The sequence below is a fragment of the Centroberyx affinis genome, unplaced genomic scaffold (genome assembly GCF_046629955.1).
Source record: "Centroberyx affinis isolate AG114_WGS23_722 - 3 ecotype Tasmania unplaced genomic scaffold, CSIRO-AGI_Caff_v1 ptg001479l_1, whole genome shotgun sequence".
Lineage (NCBI taxonomy): Eukaryota > Metazoa > Chordata > Actinopteri > Beryciformes > Berycidae > Centroberyx > Centroberyx affinis.
The window spans coordinates 301,212-324,879 of NW_027279947.1; the positions used below are offsets into that span (position 1 = coordinate 301,212).

At 39.5% G+C, this 23,668-nt stretch overlaps 3 protein-coding genes across 3 annotated transcripts; 2 read left to right on the forward strand and 1 right to left on the reverse strand.

Moving 5' to 3' along the window:
* Window positions 1-507: 507 nt before the first annotated feature.
* Window positions 508-1,932, reverse strand: LOC139650316 (apolipoprotein D-like). Its single transcript, XM_071526939.1, has 4 exons — window positions 1,810-1,932; window positions 1,490-1,608; window positions 965-1,053; window positions 508-749 (listed from the first exon to the last, which is right to left on the reverse strand). Exons 1-4 carry the CDS (start codon window positions 1,927-1,929, stop codon window positions 508-510), a joined length of 570 nt encoding a protein of 189 aa, XP_071383040.1. The 5' UTR covers window positions 1,930-1,932.
* A 7,427-nt stretch (window positions 1,933-9,359) lies between these two features.
* On the forward strand, window positions 9,360-11,805 carry apoda.1 (apolipoprotein Da, duplicate 1). The gene is made up of 4 exons (XM_071526936.1): window positions 9,360-9,492; window positions 10,400-10,521; window positions 10,632-10,717; window positions 11,067-11,805. The coding sequence occupies exons 1-4, from the start codon at window positions 9,376-9,378 to the stop codon at window positions 11,300-11,302; spliced, it is 561 nt and encodes a 186-aa protein (XP_071383037.1). The 5' UTR covers window positions 9,360-9,375; the 3' UTR covers window positions 11,303-11,805.
* Window positions 11,806-12,941: 1,136 nt separating this feature from the next.
* LOC139650315 (COP9 signalosome complex subunit 9) lies at window positions 12,942-17,135 on the forward strand. Its single transcript, XM_071526938.1, has 3 exons — window positions 12,942-13,141; window positions 13,995-14,067; window positions 16,486-17,135. Exons 1-3 carry the CDS (start codon window positions 13,046-13,048, stop codon window positions 16,521-16,523), a joined length of 207 nt encoding a protein of 68 aa, XP_071383039.1. The 5' UTR covers window positions 12,942-13,045; the 3' UTR covers window positions 16,524-17,135.
* Window positions 17,136-23,668: the final 6,533 nt, after the last annotated feature.

Here is a 23,668-nt window from a genome sequence, read left to right on the forward strand (position 1 = left end):
GAAAGGCAGTTATTTGATGGGAGGGTGTTGTTCAAAGATCTGTGATGGTTTTTATTGGCTGGAATTTATATTCACCCTGCCAACTAGTAGAGAATGAGGTCACCATTAAAGATAGACTGTTTTCCAGGAAGTAAATGTAATGGGATTTTAATATAAAAATACAAGAAAAGAAAAAAGTTGTGATTTTTTTTGGCATTTATTGTTAAATATGTGTATATTATGGAAAACTAGCTAACAAGTGAGTTTAAAACATTTCATTGTGACTTTAAAACATTGTTTGCCTTTGCAGCTCAGAACAGCTAACGCCACCAAGCCCAGTCACAAAAGAGACGACAACGTGCCACTTTTTTTCTACAGGTTTATTGCATTGACTTTGCATAACATCGACAGGGCAAGCACAATCATAAAGCATGCACCCACACCGCATAGTGCGCCGTGTCATGTATCCAAGTCGCTCTGTGTGTCACGGGCCTGCAGGCTGAATCAGGAGTCTCTCTCTCTCTGTGTTTACTGGTCCATGGGGCGGCAGAGGGCCTCGTCCTGGTCGGTGACGGCCAACTTGCTCACGTTGACTCCGGCAGAGGTCAGGATGCTGTGCAGCTCCTCGATGGTCTCCTCGGGAAGGGTGGGCTGCCTGCTCAGGATCCAGGCGAACTCCATGCGGAACAGGCCGAAGTCGGTGCAGCCGTAAACCAGAGAGTGACCTTCGTAGTCGGTGGACAGCACCCAGTAGGGGCCGGGGGGAGTGCCTGCAGGAGAGGAGGGCGCATGATAGTCAAGGTTTATGGAATATTCCTATTAAGATCAGTGCAGAAGTAGATGCTGATAAATTATTTCTACCTTTGCATATTTTGCATATCTATCTGTAAAGATGAAGTCTACACAGCAAGCTAGACCTTGGGATTTGTAAATTAAGCTTGAACAGTGTTAAAGAATATGGTTGTGATGTATTAGATGTGTTTACTCTCGTAGAAGGAGACCTCCAGCTTGGCAGGCTCAGAGGGATCCTTGACCTTGGCAGAGCCAGTGATGGCATTAATGGTCCCATCGGCACTATAAGAGATAAACAGTAAAAAGATGAAAGAGATTTAGAAAACAACATGAATAATCTCGTTATTTAGTCATTTTGTCTCCTTTAAATTCCAGCTTTTAAAGTATAGGCTATACATCTTTTTGCACTTTAAAATAGCAATGAATAAACAGGATGTACTACATGATTGCATATCGCAGCTTTAAAGGCACAAATCATTGTTGCAGTTTGTGGAAACACCTGCATCCCACCGCTCTGTTGTCTGAGGATTTTAATTTTGATAGACATGAGTTTTGTATGTATTTTGAGTTTGTAAAAGTTGTATATTGAGTTATTGCTCAGTCACACTTTTCAAAAACATATGTGAATATACTCAATATACCCCCACAAACCTAAAATGCAGACATTTAGACAGTATCTCTGAAGACATACTGTGCTGTACTAACTGTATGTACTTACAGCAGCTCCCTGTTGAGGACGCCGACTCCAGCGTTTTTCAGGCTGTAGGTGGCGGTGCCGCACTCGCCCCACTGGAACGTGTTTGGCAGCTTCTGGATCTCATACCACTTACCAATATACTGCAGAGGAAGCACACAGGATATCACATACTCAGACTGAAAACCTAGTGAATACATGTTTGTGGAAGATGATGTATATATGCATGTAATCATGTTAGGTTTGTCATTTTCTGAAATTTCATGTGCCCCGTTCTGTACGTAACATAAATTAGCAGCAAAAACCGAGAGAGGGAAAGTAAAAAAAAGGAGTTTGGTATTCACCCTGGTAATATCAAAGTTCTCCTGAACAGCGGGCTTGGGGCATTTGCCGGGGCTAAAGATCTGAGCGCTGGCTGCCAGAACAGACAGCAGAGTCAAGGAAATCACCTGGACGGCCTTCATCTTTTCACCACGAACTGTCGAGAATAAAACAGACAGAGTGATCAGAGAGGGCTTCATCCTATTGGGTCACTCAACTTTACATCACAAGATTGCTCTTGACACAGTGAATACTAGAGGGCATCATTCATAAGGTTTTTCAAAAGAAAGAGAGACAGCGAGAGTGACGGAAAGAGAAATATACATGAAGAGGAAGAATCATGGCTACTTACCTGTAATGCAGTGAGGAGTACTACCTGGTTGCAGTGAAGTTCAGAGTTTCGGGGCCGTTTTTATAGACCTGAGGACCTGTTTTACTGACCACATCCCTCGACCCCTCCTCTGTGTTTACATTTAAGGGTATTGTGATGGAGTGGGTGGGCGTGTGTGAGAGTTGGCACCTGTTCAAATGGAGATGTTGTTCAAACAGGCCCCTCGGCAAATTCAGAGATGACTGACAGGTTAGTGGAGTTATCCCACTTTCGTAGTACTCGAAGTACAGGGTCATTGGGCTATTCTGGTATACATAAAGTCATGAAGGATATATGTAATATGATATAACTACCAAATTCTCATACTTACTCACATACTGACTAATTACACTATCTATCTATCTATCTATCTATCTATCTATCTATCTATCTATCTATCTATCTAGATTTAATTTGAGTTTAGTATTTAAACTATAGCTGAGCTAAAGAGCAGAATATTGGTAAATATTCTGTGAGTATATCTCTTTTTTTTTTTTAGTTAAAGGGGCAACATGCCCCATTTGAGTGGTGTGGATGATTTTAAAAGTAGTAATTGCTTATTTGCATAGTCTAAATATTTTAAGAATTTTCCCCAAATCCTAGTCATGCACAGTAAATAATGCCAATTTATCAGCAATTTACATCACGTATTTGTGCTGGAATTGCATGTAAAAATGACAGGGTAAAATGAATGATTTAAAATGGAATATTTTGCAATCATATCCTAAAAAAAAACAAGCATCTTCTGTGACGGGGTGTTTTTGCCTGCTGCACCCTAACATTTCTGACCTTCACTGCTGCCATCACTCTGCTTCTTGTTAAGGTGATAGAAAAACGTTTGAGTACAACAATCCCTGGAGTTGCTCACTAAACAGCACCTTGGCCAGTACACAATGTTTAGAAATAGGACTTTAATTATTAAGGAGCGTGGGGACCCCCCTCCCTTTTGACAGTATTCTTAGGGATTTTGTAAGATTCAAGGGCCAGATTGAAAAGATAAAATGATCAGCTGTGGCACTAGCTGCCATTTTCAGAAAAACAGTGTTGACGTGTTTTGGACCAGAGACAATTGTACAGTGTTTTCCCAGGAAGGACACTGAGAGAGAGTGTTCTGGTTCTCATCTGTTTGTATTTCTTTTGCACCAAAAGGGATTAAACAAAACAAGACAAATTTCGCTGCTGCTGCCGATATCAATTTGCAGACTCCAGCGCACAGACAGCTACCTTCCTGCTTTAGTCCACAGGTTCCTCTCTCAGCAACTGCTAAAACACACTCAGATATAAAGAGAGGTTAATTGGGCGCGGATGCACCTTGTTATCCTGACGGAGCGCTCTCTCTGCCTCTTGACCCGAGTTTGATCCCTGCCCTGCCTGCACTGAAAGCTGTACGGGCCTTGAGAATCTCCTGCACTGGAAATGGACCGAAGCTGAAGGAGAGCTGAGCAGTCCTTGGCAGTTCATCAGTGTGAGTGCCAGAGGATACAAAGTGCTCATTAAAACAATTCAACCTTGCGAACACAATAAGGTAATCCGGGAGAGTTACATTTTGCAGACAACTGCTTGATAGATATCCTCAAAGCCGAAGAATAGCTGAATAAAAATCTTCGTGATGCCTCTGAAACCAAAGATTCTGTTTTGTAGGACTGAACATATTGCAAGGATTTAAACTCATGGTCAGGACTGCGGTATTCTGTGGTAAACAACAGTTGCTTTAACCCCTGAATATGACTCAGTTTTCAGTTTTGCTCAATGTATCATCCTGATACTGCTTGGTATTGTAGTGCTTGGTCTGGTAAAGTGTTTATAGAGTGAAATTGTTGCCTCATGACACCCCAAGTCTTGGTTCATACAATGGTTTCACAACAAAAAACATGTTTACTTGCCTCCTACTGCTGCTAGCCCCAACAGGAGCGCTGCCTGTGGATCTGAAAGTGAAATCGTTTCCCAAAACCCATTCCAAAACATTTTGAAGCAGGTATGTCCTTTGATTCAAAGAAAATGTTTGAGTTGTCCACAGATGAGAACATCAAAGATTAAGGCATGCCATTTTCTATTCAAGCAAAGGGTTTCTCGTTTATTTCCACTCGTATAAAAAATGTATTAAATGTGCAGCATCATTTCTATTCCACAGATCCATTTATTAATTTGATTTTAAGCAAGACTTGATTCATTGTCTCTAAAAAAGCAATTCCATATAGCTAGGTTAAAATTTAACCTGTAATTGGATTGTATTGTTTTAGATGAATGGAGTTTTCCAAAGTCAAAACGGTCATTCAGTGTTCATATCGATCTCTCCTTGTTGCATCATATTTTTGCGGTGGGAGTGAAAACATGCAGTTTCTTGTCCTGAAACGCTGGAATTTCACTTGAGATCTGACCTTTGACCTGCCAATGTGACACATTCTCAGGCATGTTTGTTTGACCCTCGAAATATAAAATATAAAGACCACAGGATGCTTATCTTTGTTAAAGGATAACCACATACAGTATCTGACAGAAATACTCAACTTAACCAAACCTTCACCTCACTTGACTTGGTGATAATACTTGTGGACAATGAATATCACTTATCGTGTGTTACATGAATGCAAAAGGTTATATAAGTTTAAGTATGGAGTGGGCCTCGTTCATCTTGCTAAGTAGGTGGAATTCATTCTCTGTAATTATAAAAATGTCCTGATCGTAAGTCTGTTTTATTTGCAGCATGATATCCTTAAAGCTTCCCTATGAAGTTTTAGTAAACAAGAAAGACACATAAATATCACATGCTAATGCTTTGAACTCATTTCAATTCTCATCACATAAAGGAATGAAACACAGACAGACAACAATAAACCTCAAGGATGCTTCTTCACATCGTTTTCACATTTTCGACATTAAAAACATTCACATTTCTTCCCTAAAACCTAAAACAGACAAAAAGACTGTTCCAGTGTTGCCCGACTAAAGATTTCAGTGACTGTAACATTTGTCATCATGTTCTTTTCATTATTTTATAAAGAATACAAAAAATAGTCATGCTTGTATTAGCTCTAGATAGAAGATCTTTTTATTGTTTTTTCAGATTTCCCACACTCATAGTCCCATAGTTTGATGTTCACTGCAGACATCAACATTTGGTTACTCTTTGGATTGCAACACCCTCATTTATGTAATTATGGTGTCATTAATTATGGCTTATTATTGCTCACAAACCACTTTGTTTATAAAACGTATTAATTAGCTAAATCATGCTGTTAAACTCCATAATACATTAATGACAAGCAACACAGGCCCAACTGGCTGAGGGAAAGATTTGTTTTTGGCCCCCTGTTCATATAAATGACTGTTGACAATATTAATTCTGCAGTAATTTCACATAATGCACAGCAAAATTATCAATGTTAATATAACTGAGAGATCGTTTTGAACAGCTGCCCCAGAGCCACATCAGCTATATGAGTGAACAAACAACAATCAGCACTTATTAAGTCAATTCAAGTTTATTTCTATACACCTTCATCAATAAGTGGCGCCAATAGTAATAGGTATTGGGACAAAACCATGAAATGGACAATGAGATAAGAAAACAAATTAGAACAAGAGATAATACAACAAATAAGACAAAGAGAAACATTGTCAACTCCAAATAATTAACTTCAGTAAAACATTAATATTCAAAACTGTTAACCACAGGTGCTGAGCAGAGATAAAATGAGAAAGAGAGATAAGGCATCCTGATGAAGACCAGTGGGGTCGAAACATCGATGTTTTTGTGATGTATTTTTAATTATTATTTTATTTTTAAATTGAAATTTTGGGAGCATTTTGGGTACAGTGTGCAGACTCAAGGCAACTCCAAATAAAGGAAGATTTGCTGCTGATATATATATTTATTATATACATGTCAAAACAGCATATATATATTATATATATATATATATATGCTGTTATATACATGTATATATATATATATATATAACATATCTATTACATATGTCTGCAGCCCCTGTATCGCCAGCCCCTCTATCTACCTTGCACAGGTAGACAGACTTTTGACACCTATATAGAGAAATAACAAGAAAATAAGTAAAACAAAATAAGAAATAAGAAAAAAACAATATAGAGAAAAGGGAAAAAGCCATTTGGTTACCTAAGGTTTTTGAGCAGCAATATCCAATTACAATCAGAAGTGCAGTTCAAATGTAGGAGCGGCAAACAAACTTAATATTTGATGAACATCCATTATAACTAAACTGTTGGCTGCTTTTTGACTGGTCAAATTTTCCCCTTATTTGACTTCGGCCCTGCTCTCATACCACTGAATATTGCATTTCAGTTTTTAGAAACAAAGTAATCCTTTTAACTTGTTTAATATGGCCCCTTCTCAAACAACACTCCCTTAGTGCAACTCTAATTCTATTCAATTCTGCAGCGTTGTTAGCTGTCAGTTTAATTTAGATGAAAAGTCACAGAAGATGCTCTGACCTCTGCTGTCCCTTCAGCAGCAGGGAATATTCTCAAGCACTGTGTGTGTGTGTGTGTGTGTGTGTGTGTTGGAGCACATATGAAAGTGTATTCACTACCACATGTTTGACCAGCTCAGTGTGTGTACACAGGTGTCAGGAGCCTTGATGTGACCCCATGTGTTGGGGCATGTGAGCCTTTATTGTAATGTGTTGTCATGTAACGTTGCCTGTCAATCACAACTGCATGAACTTTACCATTGCATCAGTGGAAGGAAAACCTCAAATCTCCAAACTGTCAACTTTTCATGTTATGTTGAAAACATACTTTTTTTTTTTTTGACAGATGACCATGCATTTTAGAAATTCTGCACTAGGTTTTGAATCAGTTTCATGAAGCCAAGGTTCATAACATTTTCTGAACCATGTAATCTTTCAATTCCATGTAAAAAACATGAGCATAACCAAAACTGGAGCTGGAGACACACTGTTTGATTGACAGGTGATCTCTGGGAAGTGCAAATTGTGATAAAATATGGAAACGATGAAAAACTATGAATTAATTGTGATAAAGACATATATTTTTTCTTAAATGCCCCATCTATCTGTCTGTGCATTCCTCTTAGCTACTTTAATATTCTCCATCTCTTTGATATCCAATACATATTTTCTCCATCTTGGTGCTGTTGGTTCTTCCTCCTCTCTGTTCTGACCCATCAAGCCCAGAGCCTCCGTCCGGGGAAACCCTAAAACCTGTGCCTCCTGTTCAGCGAGGCTTTGATGTAGCCAGCGTATGGCACACAAACCTTTCCTCTCTGAAGTGTAATATTTAGCTGAAAACGGAGCTGGAGAACTTTTGATCTTTTTTGCTTTTTCAGTTCAACCTTGTTTATAGCCCGGGGGGCTTTGTCTGGAACCAGACAGGATCAAATAGTATTTGTAATTAATTCTCAGTGTTTGGTTTAACCTGCTTTGAGTACGAAGCAGGCGTGGTTTACTGCATCAGGACATTAGGGATCGACCCATATGGGTTTTTGACTGCTGATATTGATTTATTTGTTTTGAAGCAGAATTCAGCTTTAAATTTGATCATTTTTATTCAGTTTAAGACTGCAGTTTTGAAACTTTAGTCGGGATTTTGAAACTGTGTGTGTATTTTGCTGCATTTGGATAAATACTGTGTGTCTTCAGCTTTTCATAAATCTATTGATATATAAGATATATATAATCAGATTGATATCAGATTGATTGCATTTTTGAAAATTTTAAGAAAAAAAACAACAAAGGATTTTGGTTAGGTTTCATGGGCTCAGCATCATACAACTTACTTTAACTATAAAGGAGTATGAAAACATTCAGTTCAAGAAAAAAGACATGATGATGTGAATATTAGTGTACGTGTGTGTGTGATTGTGAAATGAGAGCATAAAAGCCAATACTATGCCAGAGTTTATGTGAGTCCACGCCATCAGAGTTAATTCAACACTTTTAGATAGTTTTGAACAGCCGCCCAAGAGCCATATCAGCTCTATGAGTGAACAAACAACAGTCCAATCAATTTCAAATAATTGTCACTCAATCAACACTGTCACTGTATGGCAGTTACACCCTTGTATGCTCCTCTTCTACTATATTTTGGAAGCCTGTTGCACGTGGACTTTTCCCGGGTCCTGGGCAGGAAGTGCAGCCTTCCTGATCGCATCACAGAGCAGTTTCACAGTATCATCATCTTGAAAGTCATCGGCACTGACAAGCTGAGCATCACAGGCCAGACTGAAGCACCGTGAACACACAGAGAGAGACCAGTGACTCTGCTCACAGCACTCTGCAATACAGTGTCACTCATGAATGAGGCCTATGGGCATTGGGATCGTGGGATCAAACTAATACATTTTATTTAACTAATTTGTGTAACAAGGGGTGACCAAAGCATGTGTTACATAAATAAACTGTAAAATAAACTTTCAGTAAAGGTCTGCTTTTTACAGCAACTTAAAAATGTCTTCCATTTATTAAACTGCATTGTGTGTCGCTTGAAAAAAAAAAATCTGATATTCTAAGGAAACACAACAAGGATGGAAAGGCCTGTCCATCTAAGACGGGGAAACGTCCAGATTGTTTTATAACATTTCTACTGGAATGTCCCCCATGACTTGAATTTGCTAATGGTCTACTTCATGTCAGAAATAAGGCTGGGTCAATACAAAGACGCCCATTGATGAGACAGGGCTCCAGTGTCGCAAAAACCTCGCAGACAGCAACGTCTCTAATAGATGTACAAGTGTTTCTCCAAGGGATAGACTGCATATCTGTACCACCAGGCCACAGAGGTAAGATAAGACTTTCAATGATGTAAATCAATGATAAAATGGTAAAATAGTTCATTAGTTGCATACAAATTTTTTTATAACGAAAAATACTTTACATTTGCCAGAACTGATGGTGTGTTTGCTTTGTTGTGCTTATGAGGCAGCCAAATTTTGAGAATTATGTTTAAAAAATGTTCAATATAATAATGTTTCACACAACTTTTAAATGATTTCCTATTATCCTGCTTTTTTGCTCTTTATAAAGTTGTCAGATCATCTTCCGGCTGTTCAGCACTTACCTCTGCTTATTTCTTGGGATTTTTTCCTTTACATTTCTTTGATTTATTACAAAGGCTACACATACCTGCTGTACATTGTTCTTTCTCTTCAGCCTGCCATTTAGTGACTCATTTGAATCCTGTGGGTTACGTTAATCCTTCTCAGGTGACGAAGGCCACGTTCAGGATGAATCCATCGTTCAGTCTGGTTCTTCCGTTCCTCCTCCCCCTCATCGGGGCCCAGGTGCCACACTGGGGTCCGTGTCCAGAACCGGCCGTCCAAGCTGCCTTCAACCTTAAACAGGTAACACCAGAAGGCCAGTTTACACAAGATATATATAAATTGGTAGGGCAAGTGCCGGCCAGTGATGGATTGCAACGACACACTGATGGGCCTGTGTCTGTGTCCTTTGTGCTCCTTTGTCCCTGCACCGTCTTCAATAAAAGTAATTTAGTCTAAGAAAAGAAGTAATCCAGCAGCAATCTAGTCTCCAGACTGTGTTTTTTTAGTGCAAACCGCTGCTAAGTCTCAAATGATGGATTGTTACCCAATAAACTGACCAGATTTAAGGAAATTTTTTTTCTCCAGATCATTGAGGTCTCAAAAACTTACCGTATAAGTTTTTTGATCAGTAAATCAATGGCAAGCAGTATGCCATCAATAATTAAAATTGGTAATACATAAAAAAAACCCATTATGAGATGATTTGTTGCTTCTCACTGTCTAACTTCTTGATTATCATAATGATTTAGGAATAGTTTGGTAGGATGGCTATCACACATTTTGCTTACTTCAACACATCTGTCCGTCCAACCCCGTCTCCTCCTCCTCCTGTATCACAGTATCATTGAGCCAGTTCTTCTGTATGGTGCCATCTGCTTTTTCAACATGCTGACAGTTGCTAATAAGAACAGACTCCTAAAAATCACCCATTCAGCCACCAAACTAATTGGTCTTCCCACTCCCTACTTTTTGTCTCTGTACCACTGTACAATGTCAATGTGTTTTGGGTTTCTGTTATTGATTGTGTTTTTCCTTCTTTTTCTCTGTTACTTTGTATCATGTCTTTGAACTGTTTTCGTGTGTGCACCAACTGCAAAAAGAATTTCCTCTCTGAGGACAATAAACTAACTAACTTCAACAAAACATGTAGATTTATTCACATTCTCTTCTCACATTATGCTAAATGTCTCTGTATTTGCCCATACAGTTCATGGGGAGATGGTTTGAAATTGCCAAACTGCCGGCTCAATTTGAGAAGGGAAGGTGCATCGAGACCAACTTCACTATGAAGCCTGACAGCTCCATCCGAGTGGTCAGCTCCGAAGTACTGTGAGTTGTAACACAATTGCATAGTGCATACAATATATAGTCAGGTAGTATTTGTACGGTGTATATTGCTGTTAACATGACATGAAATTTGACTGTCTGGAATATAACAGAAAGGGAGAGCTGAGGAAAATTGAAGGGACTGGAGTCACAGAGGATCCGAAGAATCCTGCCAAGCTGGGAATCACTTACTCCTATGGTGAGGGAACTATATTCAATACATTTCTAGTAATGACTACCGGTTGTGTGTGTGTGTGTGTGTGTGTGTGTAGGCAGTTAGAGAGTGTTATCATGCACGCTATTGGCTGCAGTAGGCCTCTTCACTACCACTTTACTTATTGACTTCACATTAGACAGATAATTACATTTTCTCTGGCTTCAACAAGTCATGAAGGAGGTCAGGAGGAGTTTCATGTGATCAGTTTTTGATTATTTTTGATGCCCTTCTGTGTGTGTGTGTTTGTGTGTGTGTGTGTGTGTGTTGTCTTCCTGTATCCCTATCTGTGTGTTCACCACATGTGTGTCCTGTACCCTTGTCCATCAAATAGTCCTGCCCTACTCTCCCTACTGGATCCTGTCCACCGACTATGTGAACTCGGCCCTTGTGTACTCCTGCACCGACATCCTGAGGCTGTTCCACGTCGACTTCGCCTGGGTCCTGAGCCGGAAACGAACCTTGCCGGCCTCCACCATCGACAAAGCCAAGGAAACCTTCACCAACAATAACATCGACGTGAGCAGGATGGTGGCCAGCAGGCAGCAAGGCTGTGACAAAACCCTCTGACTCTCGTCTGAGCGGTGAGCAGCACTGGGGGCGCGACACAAGATGGCGCTGTTGTTGACAGGGAACATTGGGGAAGATGATTCCATTCATCTGTTCTTGACTAATCTTTGACTAATACTCAGATGATTATGACCAGGGATGTGGTGGAGCATAAACCCACCAAAACTCAGTTTACCCGCCTTTTTAAGCCAATATAATCTTAATTGCACAATTCATTGTAGGCCTATACATCACAGTAAGTAGTATGATGTAAGTTATATAAGGACTTTTAAGGATAAGAACATAAACTGCTACTTTTCTGAAAATATAATTGATTTTGTTTATTATAAATGTTTTTTTGTTTGCCTCATGATCACCAACTGGAGGTCATAGCTTACCCACCTTTTTATTTAACACTGATTGTGATATTACAGGTTGTGAGGAATATATTATACAGTCTTGTCTTAGCCATTTAAAATGTTCTTCTTGTCATAATATCAATGGTTGCTACTTCATTTGCAGTATAAAGCAGTGGACTCTTATTGGGATTGATTGATATTGCCTGAATCAGATGTTTATGCCACAAACTGGAAACTCAAAGTTTCTAATTAGAGTTAATAAAAGTCAGCGAAAGTTATATCATGTGAACTTGATTGATTTTGAAGCTGCTTCTTTCTCTGCCTTACCCTACTGCTCAAACACCATTCATTATGAATATACTGTAGAAATATCAGTGTGTGCTGTTCTTCACCAAGATCCTACAGAACCTGGGGTGCAAGACACAAATAGAGTCAGAATATAACAGTCCAGAATATAAAGTCATTTTTTAAAATTCAAACTACAGAAGGATTGCATGGTTACAGCTTGGTATTTGTAACATTTTTTTTCCAACAGTTCAAATAAAGTGACATATCATCTTTTAACAGTCATATCAGTGGAAAGTATTTGGCCGAATAAAAATATATCATAAGAGTTATGAGTCAGCACACATTCAGTCCATTAACAGAAAACGGTCATGGTTTCAAGAGGAAAAGTATATGCATTTAGAGAAAATAATGAATAATTGTCTAATGTTTTTGCTTTTTGAGGTGCATAATAGCCATCATCATGAGAAGTCATATTCTAAAATGGGAAGGAGGGGAGTAATCTGGCTAGTTGTCTGCTGTTTGTTATAAAATGTCAATGCTGTCTTTCATATTTGATGTTTTTCTTTGCCCCTACATTACAGCACACTGTACATTTATTCTCTTAGGTGAGTTGAGCTCATTGAAGGCGGTGTCAGCTTTTTCCCACTGGCTCTGTATGATAAAGAGTTTCATCGTTACATGCTTACAGCTTGATATTTAGGCTCAAAGTGTTTTCCAACTGTTCAAATAGACCTAACTGACATATATCTTTAGAAAACTTTTAAAGATGAAAGTAATTAATTGTTTCTTATGAATGAACCAGTCGTGTCAGTGGAAAGTACCAATTGCCATAAATATTAATTGGCCTATTTATATGTATTACGCATACATCATGACAAATCTCAGGTTTATATAAGTTAGATATGTCCTCCAAACCACCAAAGTGCCATTGTGCAAAAGTGCCACTGTGCGGAACCTTTGTAGCTTGACTTGATTTTCACCTCGGAATTATTTTCATCTGGCGCCACTTTAAATTTTCGTTTGGCCGTGTAGCTGCCTTAAGCACTTTTTTTTTTTTTTTTTTTAAATCAGATTCTTGTGTTAAATTGACGAGAATACGTCGTCATTTGATTCATCTATGCCACTAAAGGATCAGTCCAACTCAACTGCCATGAAACCAGCAGTGGATGAAATGTTTCCTGAAGGCGCTGGGCCTTACGTGGATCTAGATGAGGTTGGTTAGCTAACTAGCTAGCTGGCTAAGTATACAAATAATTCAGGCTAGTACAGCTTTCTAGCTTTCTTTTCCACTGTATTTTACAATCCCTGTAACCCCCATACATAGCTCAGTGGCTGTTGGACGTTTGAAGCAACGGTTAATAAATACGTAGCTCGTTGTTTCTTTTTTCGGCGTATTTACACTCAAGATTTAAACTTTGACTACGCTTAGAAAGTACTGACTTGAAATTGATAGTGGAGGGTAGCTAATGAAGTATATATCGCATTGATCGACTTAGGAAGTGGCACGGTTGATTTTTATCATGACACATGTAGCCAAGCTGTTTGGGTTTTACTACAGTTGTCAAAAACCATCCAGCAGTGAGGCTTTACTACCGTGATGTTTCTCATTCAGGTTAATGGCCCGCTGTCAGTCAGTCTGAGTTCACCTCAGGGTGCCACTCCGCCCCGCCCCCGGGTCAAAAAAATGATGCTTTTTAATTGGACATCGTTTAGTAGCGGCAGTGTAAGCATTAACCAGGAGCGTGTTGTAATAGATAATTGGCTTGATAAACTATTCGCTAACTCATTTAGCGAGTTAGAGTACTAGTTCAACAAAAAGCTGTTGTCTACCGGTTGGGATAATAACAGGAAGGTGCGGCAGCGAAAAATACTGTAATTTTTTGATGTTGTAGATTGCAGACCATCAGATAAAATTGCCACGTACAGTTTAAAGAAATACTGGCTGTACCGTTTTACCGCAGGATCACGTTTAACCTCCTTAAAATCACTGTTTACGGGTTGTTTATCCTCTGGCTGGCTGTCTTGGCTGTACCTGTGTGTCTGAGTTGCATGTTTGTGCTCTGCAGGCTGGGGGAAGCACAGGACTACTGATGGACCTGGCTGCCAATGAAAAGGCAGTACACGCAGACTTCTTCAATGGTAAAGATGTTCCCCTGGCTGTAGCTGCAACCATGGACATACTGTATATTATCTACAACTTGCTATGCATTATCTTTGCATCTGAGATTCTCAGCAGTGAATCTGAATCTGTGTGAATCCCAGATCAAAACATTAAGCCCTGAGTTAGGTCCATGGTCTCTGCATACACTGTATACTAATTACTGACCTTGCCTATACAGTTATCTAATTAAAAGTAAAATATACCTCTTTTTGACAGGAAATGTCAGTTTGGCTTCAGAGCCTTACACTATCTTTGGATAGAATGATGCACTTTAAAGATATTACAAATGCAAGTATCCTTGTACAATATCTTTGCACGTCAGGTCATTTGAAGTGAATTGAGGAACAGTCTGTCATCTTTAAATGGGAAGTTGTCACTCAGGGCAGACTGAATCTATTAGCGCCTGCCTTCTCTTCACCCCTGGGCGTCAGAGCGCTGTCGGTTCAGCAGCAGGAAATGTCTTTACTGGCCCCAAAACATTCCTTCTGCTCCTGCCCCCCTTTTACAAACTGTGTTTTATAATGTAGTGTGATCTCTGTCCCGAGGCGCAGCTACATCAAACGGCCATGACTTCTCACCATATGCAACACAGATTCTATGCAGACTTCCTCTGCAGGAACACTTAGTATGCTTTCTATGAGGCTCATTTAGGTAGACAGGCTTTATTCCCTCTTGATAGAGATGTGTACAACTTTACTGTATCTTGGCTTATGTAAACTGGCTCCCAATCCCCTGGCCTACATTCAGATTGTGATTTTTAAATGTTCATTCATTTAACAGTCAAGTCACATGCTTGCTAATTTCTTGTAATAGTAGTAAAAGTAAAACTAATGTTTCAGTTTGTGCTAATAATTTGTGCAATTCCACATTGTTGAGAAATATTCAGGCTACAGAAATTCAGAGGTAAAAAAAGGCATTTCACTGTTTGCTTTGTAAAAGGCCTTTTACAAAGCATTTACTTGTTAGGTTAGCATGAAACTGCAATAGCAGTGAGATGATTATTAGTACAGTAAAACCCAATTTAAATCCCTTGGGAATGGAGGTCATTTTAACCATGAAGTGTTTGTGGAGTACATTGAACTACCAGGTCCAAGTGTATTCAAAATACAGTATGGCCACTACATGCACACATAGTATTCTTAAACATAACTGTTATTTCCTGCATGGTTTAATTTGCAGTTAAAATGCCTTAAATGTGATTCATCAGCAAAAAAACTTAATTGTGCACAATTGCTAGAAAGTACTTTTGCATTGCTGCATATGTTCATTCATCAGGTCTGTTCAGTTAACCAGGCAGTTCAGACAAAGTCTGTGCCGTTGATTCATATTGCATAAGAATAAGATCAATTTAGAGTGACATGTTCCACATTTTGTTAAAGTACACAGTTTGGCTTGATAGTTCATACTGGAGCACAGTGTTTTAGTGTCCACATTCTTAATGGCATCCAGAGGAGACACCCCAAACTGGACATTTAACAACTGTCTTGAAATGTGGCTCTTAAAAGAAAAACATTGTCCCTGCAGTCAGCCTGCAATAAAAATGCACAACATGACATGGGCAATTCTGTCACCTGTAAGTGCCTGTCTTTCATTGTAGGTAATGTGTTGTGTTTGTTCAAGGCTTTAATTTGGCTCAAAATATTGTTTTTCTGTCATGTTGTGTCTAGGATTTGAATGTTTTGTGTGTCTGATGACACCTTTTTAAAAGGCCGGCTTGAGCAAAATAGGACTTGCAGATAACACAAATTCAGGAAAAATACTTGCGTTCAGTCTGCATATCATTACTGAAATATATTGTATTTTGCTCTATTAAGCCTGTGCAATAGGCAGCTTTTTAGAATTTTTATTTAACCAGGGAGACCCACTAAGATTAAAAATCTATTTTTCAAGAGAGTCCTCACTAAGAAAACAACATCAATGACAAACGTAAAGGAAAATATGAAGGGAAAAATAGAAAATAGCTCCTTGTATGGAATATATATGGTATGACATGGCTATATAGGAGGTACAGAAACCCATTGAACGATATGTGGAACACTGAAAATGGAAGTGCCTTTTCCATTATGATGGTTCTTGGTGAGGAAATTAAGGTGGGCTACTTGCATGGGAATAAATGCCACATCGTCAGCCTCTGCATGTCGGTACAGTTCTCCTCCTCACCTCTGACCTCACAAACTGACGGGCCCACAGGAAGGGCACACAGACACCTCAGCAAGTGCATTCCCAGATTCCCCTTTTACTTTTATCACCCTGCACCCCTCTGACCCACCAACCTATTAGGCTGCTTTATGGGAAAATGCCTGGCTTGCAGGAATATTTGAAATACGACCATCGTTGTCAAGCTCTGTTATGTAACTTATGATAACAAATCCGCTTTCTTCTTCTTCTTCCCACAGATTTTGAAGACCTGTTTGACGACGATGACATCCAGTGAGAGAGATTTGTTTGTCTTCAACGTTTTGTAATGATGGATGATCTTCACACAACTCCATCTTTCTCCATCTTTTTTTGGGGGGGAAGGCAAACTAGCCATTTACAGTCTAATGACATACAATTTCCTTTCATAGGTGTCCTAGTTTTAGGCTTTTAAAACATTCTCAAAAAGTTGCCACTAGCTCCAGATGTTGGTAAATTCTTCAGATCCCAAGGATTCCTCCATATACGGCGCGTTTAAAATTATGAGCTTGTATCGCGCTCATGTCTTCGACTGCTTCCAAACTGGATTGTAGGTTTCCGTGTGCTGGAGAACATCTGTTAGGGGAACATTTTGAGTGTAATTATAGATATGATGGCAGAAGCTCCTATGCTGTCGCCGTTAAACATACTGCAGATGGCATATGATGAATGGTGGTCTACCAGAATGGCTTAAATTATTTGTAATACAACATATAATAGTCAAATATATATGTGTGTAATATATATGTTTGGTTTGATACCTGCCATCTGTCTTGGTTGTTCATGACGTTGTACATATGTATAGTTACACACTTGTCCTTGTATTTTTGTGGATGAATTCTATAAGTGAAGCCGATCAGAATTAAATAAATAGTGCTTTGTAAATGATTGCAGTAAGTGTGTGATATTATATTATATCCAGTGTAATTCTGGGAAGATGCAGATACTATGCAATGCTCTTCATTCACATTTTTTAAGATTTTGAAGACAGAAACAGCCACAGTAAATATTGCTAAGATTGTATCATCTCATATTTTTCATTTAAGCTGTATTTAATAATTGGAAAACATTGCCGAGTTTACAGATAATCAGGTTCTTTATCAGATTATTATTATGTGGAGTGCAAAATCTGAAAGCAGTCTTTCCCAGGTCAGTGCTGACTCAGAATCTCCAGTCAATAAGCAACATAAGACATGATGGTCATTTTTGGAAAAGAGTTTTATAAATACAAAGAAAGCAACGCTGATGTGTTCTCACATAAAGAGAGAGCCAGCCCAGTTTTTGGGATAAAATACAGTGATGAGTAGACGTCATAGACATCTTCAGTTATAAATCAAAGAGCCGGTAGACAGCATGTAGGGGCGGAAGAGTGGAGACGGCTGTATGTCCAGAGATTACATCACCGCAGACTAAAACACTTTAAAAATCTTCTGTCTGCAGAACATGGGGAAACAAGCCTTGTTTCTAGTTTCTAGAGAAATGTATCTCTACAGAGAGATACGTTTAATTCTCACTTTGTTGGTCAAGGTATCCAAGTGGATCTTTAAGAGTAAAGGTCCACTTGGATCTTTAGCATCAATCCATATACCTAAATACTTATATTGAGAGACTCCATTAAGATCTGCAAGTCACTGTAATTCATATTTCTGGTTTTGGGGTACAACATGTATTAAGTTTTATCAGTATTCAGCACAAGTTTGAGACTGATGAGAGCCTTTTGTAGAGCACTGAAGCCGAACTGCAGGTTTTGATGGCCAGTTGTAAAGAATCAGGGAGAACTGTGCTGTCAGCATAGAAATGACCAGCTTTTATGTACAAGACAGTGTCATTAATGTATATAGTGAACAAGACCGGACCTATTATTGAACCTTAGGGAGCTCTTTTAATTATGTTCGAAACTTCAAAAATTATGTCCAACACTGCACACTGACATCTATCGGATTGGTAGTTTTGAAAGAAACCACAGGCTTTAGGATCAGGGCCTATGAATAAAAGTCTCTGTAACAGCAGGGGATGATAAACTTTCTGAAAAGCTTTAGAAAGGTCTACAAAAAGAACTATGTTAATTATTGTCCAAACCAGACACAATATCATTTACAACCTGTGAAGTAACAGAGATGGTTCTAAGTGCTTAGCAAGGAAGGCCTTAAGATGATTATTTACTAAGAATCCCCCAATTTTTTTGCTCAATTTAGAGATTAGGCAAGACTGAGTGATAGCTTATGTTACAGCAGAAATCCACCCTAAAACCGAAATATCATATGTTATTCTTTTCTCGGACAATTCAATCAATATCTGTGAACATGAACATTTCACTCAAAGCTAGAAACCACAGATCCAGGTCTCTAATCTGTAATGGCATCCAAACACTGGTCCATTGAGAACGAATGGGAGACTGACTTGGAGATTCTGCACCCAAATGAGCTTTGTTTCATGTCAGTACTGATGGGTTTGAACCAGAAAATATGCTTGAATCCCTGGAAAAAAGATATTTGGGCTACTGTCAAAATACCCACAAACTCAGACTCATTCAATATCAAAGGAGCTCCATGCTTTGTTTTTGATTATATTACAGATATAAACAGAGTTTTGGCTGGTTCCTTGCCTTGGGAAAACTTGTTCTCAAATCTAGACAAAGCTGTCCAATATCACAGAAATAACATGAATTATGTTTTAGGTTGAATACTCCCTTCCTATTCCCTACACAACTCCGTTTTCTATTGTTTTGGTTACATACTCAATTCAATCTTCCTTTTCGATGTTCTCCTCTAACTTGATAATTCTACTTTAAATTATTAATAACTGCACAGCGATCTGCTCTTGATGCATTTGTGTGCGAAGTACAACTTGAACACAAAAACAAGAGACCACAACTAAGAAAGTGCTTACATGAAAGCGGTTGTCGGGCATCATCATTTTTTACGAGGGTCTGTTTTTTTAATGAGGAGCTTTTCTTTCACAAGTAGCATGAGACGCTTTATGGGTTCTTAGCACAAATTTCACTTGCCATGAATTTTCCATGCATAGAGAAGAGACAGGCAGCTCTCCTGGTAGTTGTACCTCTTCAAGACGAGGAAGACACCCATTTGTCTTCTTTTTTGACAGCACCAGTTATTCTGAAATGTGTAAATTGCAGGGATCGTGGCCCAGGCCGAGTCGTCATCAGTCATGCCGGTGGGACGCGTTCCTCCAGGACAAAATGTACAGAATAGCAGCATGTAGGATCTGATTTGCAGACTATTTTTATAGCAAAATAATTGCCTTTGATTTGATTGATTCCATTTCACTTTGATTGTCTCTGATTTCTTTTGATTCAGTCAGTGGGAATTACAACTTATTGATATCTATAGATGAAGCTACTTTGCCGAGAAAAGTATATATACCAGTCTACAGCGATTATGTAGATTATGTATTATGTGTACACTACCAGTCAAAAATTTGGACACACCTGATTGAATGCACTATGTTTTTCAGTATCTTAAAGCCATTTTGATCTAAAGGCCTATGCTTAAATGCTTGAAATTTGTTTCTTAGACAAATATAAATAGTGAAGTTGATGCCTATGTATGAATTTCTTTCCAAAGCCTTTGCCTTTCCATCAAGGCAAAGGGCGGCTACTTTAAATAATCTAAAATATAAGATAATTGATTTGATTTGTTTAACACTTGGTCACTGCATAATTCCATTTGTGTTATTTCATAGTTTTGATGTCTTTACTGTTATTCTATCCCTGTTTTACCAGGGCAGGTATAACCACCAAAACTCATTACCAGCAGTTGCCTGTTGTGTTGTCTGACATTATTTTTAGCTAATGCTTGCTAGTTTCCATAGTTTCCAATACATATTCCACTGACGCAGGCTGTAGGCTGTGCAGGCGACGTGGCACATCCAGGCGTCAGGACCCGGCACTGAACACTGGGGCTGGCAGGCTGGTCCTAATGGCTCTACCTTATACAGCAGTTCGCTTCATTAGTGGCCCTGCTTCCCTAATGACTCCTGCTGCCTCCATGTTGTTGGATGAAAACCTCTGAAAAAAGCATCTGCCCAAAAAATAAAACAGTAAGCTTTTTAGGAATGAGGAAAAGAATGTTTGTTTTCTCACTGACACCTATTTTTAAAACTGAAGAATTATCTTTTGAGCAGCTTTTTTGAGATTAAAAACTCAGTCAACTCATAAATGATCATGTAAACACTTGCAAATGAAATGTTTTTCTGCAACAGCCGCTATAAACTGCTGCATAAAATACCTGAGCTGCAGTACTCAGAGGAACAATATGGCTGCAGACTTCTGACAGCATCGGCCCGACAACAAGTTGGGAAAGATTATCAAAAAGGCTGGTGCAACTATTGGATGTGATATTGCATCAGTGAACAGAAATTTACAAGAGTCATGCCTGAAGTTTCTGTCATCCTGGACAATATTGCGCACCCATTTGTCAATATACTGATGCAACACAGGAGTTATCTCAGCAATAGTTTTACCTTTTTTTCCCAGAGTGTCCACAGAGAGGCTCAGTAGCTCTTAGTGAGATGAAGCATATGAAAACAACAGAAGTTTACCTGACCCATTTCTTTACTGGATCTTCCCAGCAGTAGAGGAGCTCATAGTTATTTACTACTGTTTATGCATTATTTACCAACAGATGCTCTTCTATCTATATGAGCAATACCCTGACTGTGCCTATTTCTCTGCGTATTAATTTTTCTTTGTGTGAATTTTCCATTGTGGGATCAATAAAGATCTACGAATAGCAATACTAGCTCTTAGTCTGCTGCTTGCACTGAATGTTTTATTGGAGTCACCTTTGCAATAGCCACAGGCACTTCTTTGCAAATCTGTATTCCTACAACAGAGGCCTCAAGCTGTGTGGATTTAACAGCTTACAGTTTTAAGTTCACTCCCACTGAGCAGTGCATGCAAATTTAAAATTTAAATTAAAATCAACCGATGTCTTAGATATTGTCACCTCGCATCATGACCTTAAATTCCAAACCCGTGGGGAAAGAAATCGATGTTTGCCTAAATGGCACCCTGCTAATGTTCCTCCACCAAGAACAGTCCTGCTGCTCACCTCTCCTAATTACAGGACCCCTATTGGCTGGTTGGATGGCAGCGGAGGAGCCAATCCCGGAGCGCCAAACAGCATGCCAAAGCCGTATGACATGCCTTTTTGTTTTTAATGATCAAGGAGCTCCTTAAAAATGTTTCCCTGTCCCATACAGGGGAGCAGAGAGGTTTAGGGTTTACACAGCTCAGACAGCGACAGCCCCCCCCCCTCCAGAAGCTTCATCCAGAGAGCCACCGGCTCCCAGAGGCTCCGCGTCTCCGCGCTCTTGATCCCAGGAGGTCAGAAACTTCAGCACCTTCACAGGTAAGAGGTGAATTGAACGCTGGAGGTTCGATTTTTTAATCAATGCACTTTGTTTTCTGTTCAGTAAGCCACAGTGACTTCCTGACACTGCAACTTGATTATGTTTGGATGAAGTGGGAAAGTCCTCCTGATTTCAAAGTCAGAGTGAAATTGCACAAGACAATCTGTCTTTTCGAATAGCACAGCAGCCATAATTCGATAGGCATCCTTGCAGTAATGGAGATGAACATTTCAAGCTTTTGGCTGTTTGGTTGTTCTCTTTGCTTGCTGTTTGATATTCTGATATTCAGAAGTATTCAGAAGTCTTTTTTTCTCAGTAATCCCTGAAAAGCTCTATTACAGTATGTCCCCAATCCTCTCCAGCATCTTGGCATCAGCCAGTTAAATAAATGCTTTCTCCTTGTTCCGAATACATTGTCTTCTCATGTATTTGCATATCCAAGAGTTTACTGAAAAACTCACTCTCAGCAAAAGCAGTGAGACACAGGGATCAGTGCAGCTCTAGTTGCTGAGAAAACAGTAGCATCACAGTACCAGAGGTTTATACTAACCACAAAGCATCACCAAATACAACGTTGTTACTGAATTATTATTGAATATTGTCATATTGTCTTTTCCCCCAGGAAGCACACAAAAAAGGAAATGGCTCGTGCCGGAAGACTATCGTTTTCCCTGGTCCACACTGGATTCCTGCTAGCTATTGTTTTATTACCAGGTGAGACTTCTGTGATTTGATTTATTGACTTGAAGGAAAGTGAAGTAAATTTGCTTTGATTTTATCTGATCTTTGTCACGTTCATTAATTTGGAAGACAGCTGGAAATGTTACTCTTAACAGTTATGTATGGAATTGGGACATACAGTATATACTCTTATCTCTTTTAATACTAAGATGGCATGTCAAGTCAAGGTGCAAAGCAGCCCTTAAGTACATCAAAACCTTTTCAAACCCATAATAAGCCATTTATCCTTGGGAGCAGTGTTTTTTCCACATTAATTAAAAGTGGGGTACCGGAAGTCTTTGCCATAATCAGCTGACTTGGCTGTGTTTTCATAGTCGTAAACTTCTGAAGGAAACCCCTGGTGGAGCAGAAGATGCTCTACATATGGAAATAGGGATGTACAGAGAACATGTCCACCTCCCCCCTCCATACACTTTTACAATGCATCGGTAATTGGTGCGTGTGTGTGTGTGTGTGTGTGTGTGTGTGTCTGTGTGTGGAGTGGAAAGGGAAGGGGGGTATTTTGTAGACGTTGCCCACGCTCTTTGTAGTTTTACAGGTTAACTTCAAGTAGGCCCCCAGTAGTCGCATAAACAAGCAGACTCCAACGATGGGGTTCAAAGCCTGACAGAGGGTGGGGGGTGGGGTGGGGTTTGGAGGGGGGTTTTAATCTGCAGGATGCTGCCTGAGCCGGGGCGCCAGAGCCCCAGCGCCTGCCGCGTTCTCCTAGGGGCTTATTAGTGGGTCAGCGTTTTCCCTAATACGGGGGGAAAGCTCAACATCTGGTCCTGCTCAGCTAATGTCCCTGCTGCTGCTGCTGCTTGTGTTTTACAGAGTTTCTGGGGGCCGTTCCAGTGGGGCAGCAGAAGGAGGAGGAAGGTGAGGACTTGGGACGTGGCATGTGGGACACGTTTGGCTTTTTCAGTCACTCAGGTCAAACATGACTTGGGGGGATGGAAAAGTCATTAGGGTAGTTACTGCCGGTCTTAAAACAAAGCCATGTTTACAAAGAGATACAGTGAGAATATAAGTCATCCATCCATCCATCCATCCATCCATCTATCCATCCATCCATCCATCCATCCATCCATCTATCCATCCATCCATCCATCCATCCATCCATCCATCTATCCATCCATCCAATACTACATTTATTACATGCATACATACATACAAACATACAATACCTAGTCCTATACTTTTCTACAGTTCAGTTTTACACATTCATGCGCGCAGAATTAAATAAATGTTTTCCCTCTCTTCTCTTCTCCCCCAGTCTCAGCAGTGTCTAGTGATGTGCAAACCGAGGCC

Bases quoted from the DNA above. Each gene is read 5' to 3' on its own strand.
- LOC139650316 (XM_071526939.1), bottom strand. From the start codon at position 1,929: ATGAAGGCCGTCCAGGTGATTTCCTTGACTCTGCTGTCTGTTCTGGCA. The intron at 1,609-1,809 runs GTGAATACCAAA...CTTCCTCTGCAG, and splicing joins AGAACTTTGATATTACCAGG to TATATTGGTAAGTGGTATGA. The intron at 750-964 runs GTAAACACATCT...CCTCTCCTGCAG, and splicing joins GGAGGTCTCCTTCTACGAGA to GCACTCCCCCCGGCCCCTAC.
- apoda.1 (XM_071526936.1), top strand. From the start codon at position 9,376: ATGAATCCATCGTTCAGTCTGGTTCTTCCGTTCCTCCTCCCCCTCATC. The intron at 9,493-10,399 runs GTAACACCAGAA...TTGCCCATACAG, and splicing joins CTGCCTTCAACCTTAAACAG to TTCATGGGGAGATGGTTTGA. The intron at 10,522-10,631 runs GTGAGTTGTAAC...GGAATATAACAG, and splicing joins GTGGTCAGCTCCGAAGTACT to AAAGGGAGAGCTGAGGAAAA.
- LOC139650315 (XM_071526938.1), top strand. From the start codon at position 13,046: ATGCCACTAAAGGATCAGTCCAACTCAACTGCCATGAAACCAGCAGTG. The intron at 13,142-13,994 runs GTTGGTTAGCTA...TGTGCTCTGCAG, and splicing joins CTTACGTGGATCTAGATGAG to GCTGGGGGAAGCACAGGACT. The intron at 14,068-16,485 runs GTAAAGATGTTC...TTCTTCCCACAG, and splicing joins ACACGCAGACTTCTTCAATG to ATTTTGAAGACCTGTTTGAC.